The sequence below is a fragment of the Hyla sarda genome, chromosome 2 (genome assembly GCF_029499605.1).
Source record: "Hyla sarda isolate aHylSar1 chromosome 2, aHylSar1.hap1, whole genome shotgun sequence".
Taxonomy (NCBI): domain Eukaryota; kingdom Metazoa; phylum Chordata; class Amphibia; order Anura; family Hylidae; genus Hyla; species Hyla sarda.
Genome location: NC_079190.1, coordinates 106,398,028 through 106,410,188, shown reverse-complemented (window position 1 = coordinate 106,410,188; position 12,161 = coordinate 106,398,028). Strand labels below are relative to the sequence as shown.

Here is a 12,161-nt window from a genome sequence, read left to right as displayed (position 1 = left end):
ACTAAACTACCCATTTTTTGCAGGTTTTTACAAACCACTGTCCTTACATGATGGGTCCAATTGAATTTCTTAAAGATTGTGTTACTCCTGATCTTGACATACAGGTATGCTCTTCAGGGAGTCTCTGCTTTACATAGTATGATTATATATTTGAATCAAGAAATTAAAATGCTCTTCAATAAAGGCAATAGGGAACTGTCCTAACATGCTGGTGTTGAAGCTCCTGAGACTAAGATGCCCATAACCTGTGCCAGAGATGGTTAACCCAACATATCGTGCTACTGTTTACATGGAGTCAGGAAAGAGTCAAATGGGTAGGCACATACACACACTCATGATTTTTACAAAGCTGTATTTGTGGCTGATATTTTCTTCATAGAAACTGTTAACTAAAAAATAAGTTTGGACACTGCAAAGGAAAATGTAAGTAAAATATTTCTAAAACAGAAATATATCTGTTCTTATTTTGGCAAAATACAGTGCACTCACAAAGTCTTCAGACAGTTTAACTTTTTTCACATTTTGAAATGATTCAACTTCAATTTAAGTTTTTCCCATCATTCTGCAAGCCTTGAGAAAGGCTTCGGTCCCGAAACGCAGCGTTGGGGTGGTGTCCCCTCAGGTCCCGTTGGAGATTTTTTTTTGTAAAAGTATGTCTTTTTATTGTATTATGACGTGCTGTTTTTTGTAGTCCTTCTTTTGGACACTGCTTTATTTTAGTGCCGTTTTTGCACACTATATTATACCATATGTAGGTTTTCTCTTGCCCTAGCTCTTCTGTGTGACCTGAGGGGTCACCCTTGCTGTTTTCCATCCCCCTTGGGTTGGAGTCCTGTATTTTTTGTATTTTTTTGTTTTTTAAATAAAATATTGTTTGTATTTTTATGTACAAAGGCTCCGTTTTTTTTGTTTGTACCATTTAGTTATGGGAGCTGTTTAGCTTTATCTTGATATATGGGTGGGTTATTAATAGTGAGGATTTTATATCCCATATTCATTACCTTGTATTTCTTTTTACCCCCCACCTTTTGGTATCTGTGTTAGTTCTTCTTGTCTCAGGAACTGCACAGGGTAGAAGAGTAGTTTGCTATGGGGATTTCCTTCTAAACTGGGCCATTCCCGAGACACATGTCATCAGAGAGCACTTATACAGAAAAGAACAACTCAACTTCAGAAGCTCATAAGTACTGAAAGGATTAAGATTTTTTAATAGAAGTAATTTACAAATCTGTTTAACTTTCTGGAGCCAGTTGATATGTATATATATATATATATATATATATATATATATATATATATATAAAGTTTTTTCCTGGATAACCCCTTTAAGTCAGGGCTCTGATTGGGACACTTAAGTCACTCCTGTGTTGACTGTGCTGTGTGCTTAGGGTCATTTTATTGTAAGAAGGTGAACCTTCGGCCCGGTCTAGAGCACTGGATTAGGTTTTCATTAAATCGAAACTGTCACCTGAAAATACCTAATACAACTATACATGCAGAGCAAAATCTACATGTGTAATGCAACCATACCTTTGCCTACTCATTCTGTGGTAGTAGCTAAAATACACTTTTCCCCACAGTCAGGAGGATTGGGAGGGGTTTCCACCTACATCAATGCTTCCCCCACTGTGCGATTGACACACAGGCCCTCCACACATACAGCAGCAACCCTGCATGCAGCAGGTAGAAGAAACAATTGCACATTCCCCTTTATTATGGGGTGCGGAGAAGTCTCGTCTTCAAGAGCAGAGAGTCAATGAGCTCTCTACTTTTATTACCACACATGTGCGATGAGTCTGCAGGCATTGGGAGCGAGTGTGCACAGACACATCTTGTGAATGCTGTTTTACTGAGTTTTACTAAGTAAATTTTAGCAAGATAAAGCCATGGACTGAACAGCCAAGTGACAGCTGCACTGTAAGAACACACAGTATTTAGTCAGCCACCAATTGTGCAAGTTCTCCCACTTAAAAAGATTAGAAAGGTCTGTAATTTTCATCATAGGTATACCTCAACCATGAGAGACACAATGAGAAACAAAAATCCATAAAATCACATTGACTGATTTTTAAAGAATTTGCAAATTATGGTGGAAAATAAGTATTTAATCAATAACAAAAGTTCATCTCGATACTTTGTTATATACGCTTTGAGGTCAAACGTTTTCTGTAAGTCTTCACAAGGTTTTCACACACTGTTGCTGGCATTTTGTCCTTTTCCTCCATTCAGATCTCCTCTAGAACAGTGATGTTTTGGGGCTGTTGCTGTGCAGCACGGACTTTCAACTCCCTCCAAAGGTTTTCTATGGGGTTGAGATCTGGAGACTGGCTAGGCCACTCAGGTTTTCATTCAAGATCTCATGAAACATGGCCCCATTCATTCTTTCCTTTACACGGATCAGTTGTCCTGGTCCCTTTGCTGAAACAGCCTCAAATCATGATGTTTCCACCCCCATGCTTCACAGTAGGCATGGTGTTCTTTGGATGCAACTCAACATTCTTTCTCCTCCAAACACGATGAGTTGAGTTTTTACCAAAAAGTTCTACTTTGGTTTCATCTGATCATATGACATTCTCCCAATCCTCTCCTGGATCATCCAAATGCTCTCTAGCAAACTCCAGACAGGCCCGGACTTGTACTGACTTAAGCAGGGAACATGTCTGGCACTGCATGATCTGAGTCCCTGACAGCGTAGTGTGTTACTGATGGTAGCTAGAGATGTGCAAATTTTTGAAAAATTTGATTTGGCTGATTCGCCGACTTTTCCTCCAAAATTTATTTCGGTCTGAATTTATTTGCAGCGAATCGCTGTTAAATAAAGGCTATTTCTGGCTTACAGGGTGCCTCAAAAGGGGTGTAGAACACTGAATTTGTTGTAACACGCATAGGGTGTGTGCTGAGTTAGTGAAATAATACTGTTATTCAGTATGACATGCAGATCAGAGGTGTTGCTATTAGAATCACTGTCGCAGAGCAGCACAATTAAAGAACCTGGAGGTGTCATCAGTATCAGGAGACCATATAGTGGCTGAATGACAGAGCATGGAGGTGGCTGCAGTGTGACGAGACCATATAGTGGCTGAATGACACAGTGTGGAGGTGGCGGCTGCATGAAGAGACCATATAGTAGCTGAATGACACAGCCTGGAGTTGGCAGCAGCATGAGGAGACTATATAGTGGCTGAATGACACAGCGTGGAGGTGTTGGCAGCATGAGGAGGCCGTATAGTGGCTGAATGACACAGCCTGGAGTTGGTGGCAGCATGAGGAGACTAAATAGTGGCTGAATGATACAGCATGGAGGTGTTGGCAGCATGAGGAGACCATATAGTGCCTGAATGACATAGCGTGGAAGTAGTGGCTGCATGAGGAAACCATATAGTGGCTGAATGACACAACGTGGAAGTGGTGGCAACATGTAGAGATCATATAGTGGCTAAATGACACAGCGTGGAGGTGGCGGCTGCATGAAGAGACCATATAGTGGCTTAATGACACAGTGTGGAGGTGGCGGCAGCATCAGGAGAACATATAGTGGCTTAATGACACAGCCTGGAGTTGGCAGCAGCATGAGGAGACCATATAGTGCCTGAATGACACAGCATGGAAGTGGCGGCTGCATGAGGAGACCATATAGCGGCTGAATGACACAATGTGGAAGTGGTGGCAACATGTAGAGACCATATAGTGGCTAAATGACATAGCATGGAGGTGGCGGCAGCATGAAGAGACCATATAGTGGCTTAATGACACAGCGTGGAGGTGGCGGCAGCATAAGGAGAACATATAGTGGCTTAATGACACAGCCTGGAGTTGGCAGCAGCATGAGGAGACCATATAGTGCCTGAATGACACAGCATGGAAGTGGTGGCTGCATGAGGAGACCATATAGTGGCTGAATGACCCAGCCTGGAGGTGGCGGAAGCATGAGGAGACCATATAGTGCCTGAATGACTCAGTGTGGAGTTGGCAGCAGCATATAGTGGCTGAATGACACAGCCTGGAGTTGGCGGCAGCATGAGGAGAACATATACTGGCTGTTTGACACAGCCTGGAGGTGGCGGATGCATGAGAAGACCATTTAGTGGCTGAATGACACAGACTGGAGTTGGTGGAAGCATGAGAAAATCATATAGTGGCACAATGACACAGCCTGAAGTTGGCAGCAGCATGAGGAGAACATATAGTTGCTGAATGACAAAGCCTGGAGGAGGCAGAAGCATGAAGAGACCATATAGTGGCTGAAGGACACAGTCTGGAGGTGGCAGCAGCATGAGAAGAACACAAGGTGGCAGTATGAGACAGCTTGGAGCTGGCATCAGCATGAGGAGAACATATGGTGGCAGAATGAGACTGCCTGGAGCTGGCATCAGCATGAGGAGAACATAAGGTGGCAGAATGAGACAGCCTGGAGGTTGCAGCAGCAGCATCAGGAGTCCTGAAAGTGATCTGGTGACAGATTGGTGCGGTGGGTGGCAATACCAGTACACGTTGACAAAGGTGGGTGAAAAACAGAGAACTTGGCATCAGATGTGTGGCATCAGGCGGGTGGCAGGATCAGAATATTAGCTGAGGCAGGTAGGCAGAAGAAAACGGTCTCTTTTGTAAAAGTGATAGTGTGCACAAGTAAATATTGAGGATATGCATTATGTAAAACTTAACTTTTAATAATATTCTTAGGATAAAATATATGGACCCAACATATATATATTTTTTAAATCAAACAAAAGAAAAGGTGTGCAAAAAACACCATGTGCCACCTACACCACTAAGTATTGATGTGATGCAAAGACCTCTAAAAGGTGGAAGGAACAACATATGGTCCATTGTAACCTGTGGGGGTTAAAACTTCCCCTGTAAGGCCCTACTCTCCCATTATTAATTCCCTTCTTGGCAAGTGTTACTCGCCCAAAAAAGGGCGGCCTCACACAGGAGCCTCTCCATATTTCCACCTACAAACACTGCCATTTCCCAGGGTTTTTAGGTGGAAATAGGGATTGGTTCCTGAATGCGGCCGCCCTTTTCAAGACGAGTAACATTTTCCTCGAAAAGGTGGAAGGATACAACGTATTGTCCATTGTAGAAGGTGGGGGTAAAAACTTCCCCTGTATGGCCCCGCTCTCGTCCTATTAATTCCCTTCTTGGCAAGTGTTACTCACCCTAAAAAGGGCAGCCCCACACAGGAAACTCTCTCTATTTCCACCTAAAACCCTGGGAAATGGCAGTGTTTGTAGGGGGAAATAGGGAGAGGTTCCTGCAGCCCATTTTAGGGCAAGTAACACTTGCTAGGAAGGGAATTAATAATGGGAGAGTAGGGCCTTACAGGGGAAGTTTTTACCCCCACCGATTAAAATGAACCATCCGTTGTTCCCTTCCATCTTCTAGAGGTCTTCGCATCACATCAATACTTGGTGGTGTAGGTGGCACATGGTATTTTTTGCACACCTTTCCTTTCATTAGATTTTAAAAAATGTTTGGGTACATCTATTTTATCCTAAGAATATTATTAAAAGTTAAGTTTTATGTAATGCATATCCTCAGTACTTACTTGTGGTCTGATGCGGAGGAATGCCTGTAACTGGGGAGCAGCGCCTTAAATATGTTTAGCACTATCCATATTTGTGAAGTGTTGGTGTGGCACCATGGTCAATCTACTCTAATGCATCAGGCATTGGTGGGTTGAAATCCTGCCTGATCCATGCCTGATTCATCTTCACAAAGGTCAGTCTCTCCACATTTTTCGTGGACAGACGAGTTCTCCTTGGGGTTACTGTGGCCCCAGCCGCATTAAACACCCACTCTGAGGGCACACTGCTGGCCGGGCAGGACAGCTTTTCCAGGGCAAACTCTGCAAGTTGCATCCACAAATCAAGTTTGGCTGCCCAGAAGTCCAGCCGATCTTCAAGGTGTGTTGGCATGGTCATGTTAAGGTATGCCACCACCTGCTGGTTCAGGTCCTGCTCCAGGTGTACCTGATGCTGATCAGTTGCTTCACTATGTGGGTGAAGAAAGCTACTCATCAGCGACTGTAGACTCTAGGCTGCTGCTGATGGAGCTGGTACTGCTCCTGCCACCCCACCCCTCCCCAGCAGCCATGGCAGTGGAAGGTGAGTGCAGAGGGTGACGTATGAGCTGCCACTGGTTGACTTTTTGAGGTTACACAGGGGAGTGGCCTATTCACTTGGATCATCAAGAAATCGGTGATGGCTTTTCTCTTTTCATTCGGTCCAACATATGGAGGGTGGAATTCAAACGTGCGGAAACATCGCAAATCAGATTATGTTGGGGGATACCGTTCTGACACTGCAGCTCAAGGAGGGTGTGCTTTGCGGTGTACGAGTGGCTGAAGTGCATGCAAAATTTCCTTCCCATTGTTAGGATGTCTTGCAGATGGGGGGAACTCTTCAGGAACTGCTTTCGGGGCATGGACAAGTGTGTATTAGCCCCTTCCTCAGTGGCTTTAGAATTTCTAAAGCCACTGAGGAAGGGGCTAGTGCACACTCATCTATGCCCCGAAACGCGTTTGGCCTATCTACCCTATCTGAACAAGGTGCTAAGGACGGTCTTTTTATTTAGGAACTTCTACCTGGATTACCATCTGACTGCTATTAGATTGAAATTTCTGCCACTCCTGCCGCCACACTGTTCCAACTACCTTGTCACGATTCGGCTAGCTGGATGTGGATCCTCTGTGTCAGCGAGGGATTGGCGTGGACCGTGTCGGTGGACTGGTTCTAAAATGCTACTGGTATTCACCAGAGCCCGCCGCAAAGCGGGATGGTCTTGCTGCGGCGGTAGCAACCAGGTCGTATCCACCGGCAACGGCTCAACCTCGCTGACTGCTGAGAAGGCGTGGGACAGAAGGACTAGGCAGAGGCAAGGTCAGACGTAGCAGAAGGTCGGGGCAGGCGGCAAGGTTCGTAGTCAATGTGGATAGCAGAAGATCTGGAACACAGGCTTTGGACAACACTAAACGCTTTCACTGGCACAAGGCAACAAGATCCGGCAAGGGAGTGCAGGGGAAGTGAGGTATTATAGCCAGGGAGCAGGTGGAAGCTAATTAGGCTAATTGGGCCAGGCACCAATCATTGGTGCACTGGCCCTTTAAATCTTAGAGAGCTGGCGCGCGCGCGCCCTAAGGAGCGGAGGACATGACAGCCGGGGGCCGGGACAGGTAAGTGACTTGGGATGCGATTCACGAGCGGGCGCGTCCCGCTATGCGAATCGCATCCCCGCCGGCAATATCAGTGCAGCGCTCCCGGTCAGCGGGTCTGACCGGGGCGCTGCAGAGAGAGGAACGCCGCGAGCGCTCCAGGGAGGAGCAGGGACCCGGAGCGCTCGGCGTAACAGCACCCCCCCCCCCCCCCAGGTGTTTCCTCAAAGGCAGGCAGTACAGCAGGAGTGGGAATGGGGAGGGAGGGCAGAGGGTGAAGCTTGGCACGGGGCAGGGTGTCACCAGGACGGGGGCTATGAGGAGGCACGGCACAGTCCCGATAGGCCTTGGGGAGACCAGGCACAGGAGGAGACACTGAGGCCCGACAGACGGGACTGGGAACAGAGGTGAGGCATTTCTTGCGGCAAGCAGGGCCCCAATTCTTGATCTCCCCGGTGGTCCAGTCAAGGGTGGGAGAATGATGCTGGAGCCATGGCAGACCGAGGAGGACTTCAGAGGTGCAGTTGGGAAGGACGAACAATTCAATCTTTTCGTACTGGGGTCCAATGCACATTAAGAGGGGTTTTGTGCGGTAACGCACGGTGCAATCCAACTTAACTCCGTTGACCGAGGAAATGTAGAGCGGCTTGACGAGACGGGTCACCGGGATGCAGAACTTATTCACCAAAGAGTCCAGAATAAAATTTCCAGAGGCACCAGAGTCCAAGCAGGCCACGGCTGAGAGGGAGGAGTTGGCAGAAGGAGAAATCCGCACGGGCACCGTGAGACGTGGAGAAGCAGACTTCGTACCAAGAGACGCCACACCAACGTGAGCTGGGTGCGTGCGTGCGTTTCCCAGACGTGGAGGACGAATAGGGCAATCCACCAAGAAATGTTTGGTACTGACGCAGTACAGACAAAGATTTTCTTCCCTACGGTGAGTCCTCTCTTCCTGGGTCAGGCGAGACCGATCCACTTGCATAGCCTCCTCGGCGGGAGGCACAGGCGTAGATTGCAAAGGATACTGTGGGAGAGGTGCCCAGAGATCTAGGTCTTTTTCCTGGCGGAGCTCCTGGTGTCTCTCAGAAAAACGCATGTCAATGCGGGTGGCCAAATGGATAAGTTCTTGCAGGTTGGCAGGAATCTCTCGTGCGGCCAGCACATCCTTGATGTTACTGGATAGGCCTTTTTTAAAGGTCGCGCAGAGAGCCTCGTTATTCCAAGATAATTCGGAAGCGAGAGTACGAAATTGGATGGCGTACTCGCCTACTGAAGAATTACCCTGGACCAGGTTCAGCAGGGCAGTCTCGGCAGAAGAAGCTCGGGCTGGTTCCTCGAAGACACTACGGATTTCAGCGAAGAAGGACTGGACTGTGGCTGTGGCAAGATCATTGCGGTCCCAGAGCGGTGTGGCCCAAGACAAAGCCTTTCCAGATAGAAGACTCACTACGAACGCCACCTTAGACTGTTCTGAAGGAAATTGGTCCGACATCATCTCCATATGCAGGGAACATTGAGACAAGAAGCCACGGCAGAGTCGGGAGTCCCCATCAAACTTGTCCGGCAGGGACAAGCGGAGGCTAGGAGCGGTCACTCGCTGCGGAGGAGGTGCAGGAGCTGGCGGAGGAGATGGTTGCTGCTGTAGCAGTGGCAGAAGTTGCTGTAACGTGGCAGTCAACTGCGACAGCTGCTGTCCTTGTTGGGCGATTTGCTGCGATTGCTGAGCGACCACCGTGGATAGGTCAGCGAGACTTGGCAGCGGCACCTCAGGGGGATCCATGGCCGGATCTACTGTCACGATTCGGCAAGCTGGATGTGGATCCTCTGTGTCAGCGAGGGATTGGCGTGGACCGGTTCTAAGATGCTACTGGTATTCACCAGAGCCCGCCGCAAAGCGGGATGGTCTTGCTGCGGCGGTAGCAACCAGGTCGTATCCACCGGCAACGGCTCAACCTCGCTGACTGCTGAGAAGGCGTGGGACAGAAGGACTAGGCAGAGGCAAGGCCAGACGTAGCAGAAGGTCGGGGCAGGCGGCAAGGTTCGTAGTCAATGTGGATAGCAGAAGATCTGGAACACAGGCTTTGGACAACACTAAACGCTTTCACTGGCATAAGGCAACAAGATCCGGCAAGGGAGTGCAGGGGAAGTGAAGTATTCTAGCCAGGGAGCAGATGGAAGCTAATTAGGCTAATTGGGCCAGGCACCAATCATTGGTGCACTGGCCCTTTAAATCTTAGAGAGCTGGCGCGCGCGCGCCCTAAGGAGCAGAGCCGCGTGCGCCAGGACATGACAGCCGGGGGCCGGGACAGGTAAGTGACTTGGGATGCGATTCGCGAGCGGGCGCGTCCCGCTATGCGAATCGCATCCCCGCCGGCAATGTCAGTGCAGCGCTCCCGGTCAGCGGGTCTGACCGGGGCGCTGCAGAGAGAGGAACGCCGTGAGCGCTCCGGGGAGGAGCAGGGACCCGGAGCGCTCGGCATAACATACCTCCATCTGTGTATTCTTCCAGCTGCCTCTATCTGTGTACCCTGCCAGATTCTATTTCATATGCCACCACTAGTGTTGCTCACGAATATTCGCAATGTGAATTTTATTCGCGAATATAGCACTATAATTTCGCAATTATGAATATTCGTTTTTTTTTTTTTTTTTCACAGTACACATCACAGTGATCATCCCTCTCTGCTTCCAGCTTGTGTGGTGTAAAGAAGGCTCTAATACTACTGTGTGAGACTGGCGTGCTCATTTTTGTACATGCTAATTTTCGCATGTGCGAATTTTCGCACATGCGAAAATAAAACGCAAATATTACGAATATGCGAATTTAGCTAATATATGACGAATATTCGTCCATATATTCCCAAAATATTGCAAATTCGAATATGGCCTATGCCGCTCAACACTAACCACCACATACCACTGTGTGTGCTTCCATCTGTGTACCCTGCCAGGTACTACTTTGCATACCCCCGTGTGTCTCCAGCGCTTCAAAATCACCGGAGCTCTGCGGCTGAAGCCCGCAGCAGAAATAGCTGACTGAATGACGTCGCTTTCACCTACCATCTACACGCGCCCAGTCTGGAGCACCTTGGCTGTATACTGTTCCGGAAGAGTTGCAATATTATTTACTGTATACCGGCAACTTTTACATACATCGGCGGAGCCTTTACAGAGTGGTGGACGGCAATTATTCAAGGAGCCGTGAGTGGTACATACCATCAGTTATTCAGGTACCGCATTATTGAATACGAACTGCTATTGAATGTGAATTGCGGTCAATCACTATTGCAGTTATGTATATATATATATATATATATATATATATATATATATATATATATATTCAGAAGTGTCCTTCCATACACACTTGACATTTTTCTTGTATCTTACAGGCTTCCCTTTTTATAGATTGTCCATTTATTATCAAGTATATTTTTATGTTATTTTATATTATATCACACAGGCCCTGAGAGAAATTTTATGTGTAAAAGTTATTTATTATAATATTTATGCATCTTTCCAAACATCCATTGTGCAATCTTTTTGGCTGAGGTATTTGAGGACTGGGAACTTTATTATTTTACAAAATAGTACACCACTTAGATGTACACACAGGTTACACTTAAAGGAGTAGTCTGAATCAAAACTTTTACCCACCATTAGTAGTGTTGAGCGGCATAGGCCATATTCGAATTCGCGAATATTCGCGAATATATGGACGAATATTTGTCATATTCGCGAATATTCGCATATTCGTAATATTCTCGTTTTATTTTCGCATATGCGTATATTCGCGTGCGTGAAAATTAACATATGCGAAAATTCGTATATACAAAAATTAACATAAGCAAACATTCGCATATGCGAAAATTAGCATATGTAAATATTCGCATATGCGAATATTTGCGCGCCAGTCTCACACAGTAGTATTAGAGCCTTCTTACACCACATAAGCTGGAAGCAGATAGGGGAGATCACTGTGATGTGTACTGTAAAAAAAAAAAAAAAAAAAAACTATATTCGTAATTACGAATATATAGCGCTATATTCGCGAATATTCGCGAATTCGCGAATATGCGATATTCGCGAATAAAATTGCGAATATTCGCGAGCAACACTAACCATTAGCAAGATTTACCCGAGATATATAACTTAGTAAATTACCTCAGTAGCGTTACATGCAGCCATCCATGTTTTATAGCGATTCCGGAAGTGCAGCCTGTCTTTGCCAATTATGACACTCGTTCCACGCTCTCCGGCCGCCCGCGGCCATCTTTTGAACGAATCGTCATCATGGTGTTGTTCCTCCCCGAGTTATGCCAGCCCCCACTAGTGCCGCTCCTTCACTCCCACCTCTGAATATTCATAAACCCCCTGGTTTACTCAGCAGCTATTCGCTCTGCAGAGTAAACTCCTCTCCCTCTATCCTCCTATCAGCATGCGTGAGGCGCGCCTGCACACTCAGCAGCCTGACCGTACCGGACATGTGATCTCTCCCGTCCAATAATATAACTTAGAGTTACGCCGCAGTAACTCTAAGTTGTATTCACATAGCTAGTTACGCTAGCAATCGGAGTAAAGGGAGATTGAAGAGATAATTTGTGGGGTTGGGAACCGGAGTGAGGTAGGGGTTGGGAGCGGAAGAAGAGGAGTAAGCATCCTGGGAAAACGTCATTCATGACGTCACGGCCATGCTTACAGTACCCGGAAGTATGCTAAAATATCGGGGATGATTGCAGGAGAACGGCTGGACCGATATTGGCGAGCAGGACCTCTAATGAAAGGTAATCAAGTACACTTCGCTATGGTGCCATATTTTTTTTAGATCAGAGTACTCCTTTAATAGAGGACAATATGCTTTTAGCGCTTTGCTCACCCTAACTGGCTGGCTACAATTAGCTTTTCAGTTGTTGTACACACCAGTGCTGCAGCACACAGTCGCTGTGTACTTCACCCAAAATTGAAATTGTGCTTTCTCTCTCAGTCTCACTCCCTTCCCTATCAGTTC

General features: G+C 46.8%; 1 protein-coding gene across 1 annotated transcript in view; it reads left to right on the top strand.

Moving 5' to 3' along the window:
* The window catches only part of NCKAP1L (NCK associated protein 1 like), a 290,353-nt gene that overhangs the window by 176,037 nt on the left and 102,155 nt on the right, over window positions 1-12,161 (top strand). Inside the window, exon 26 of the mRNA XM_056562778.1 lies at window positions 24-104. Within this exon, the coding sequence (XP_056418753.1) occupies window positions 24-104 (81 nt within the window). The remainder of the gene's footprint in view (window positions 1-23; window positions 105-12,161) is intronic.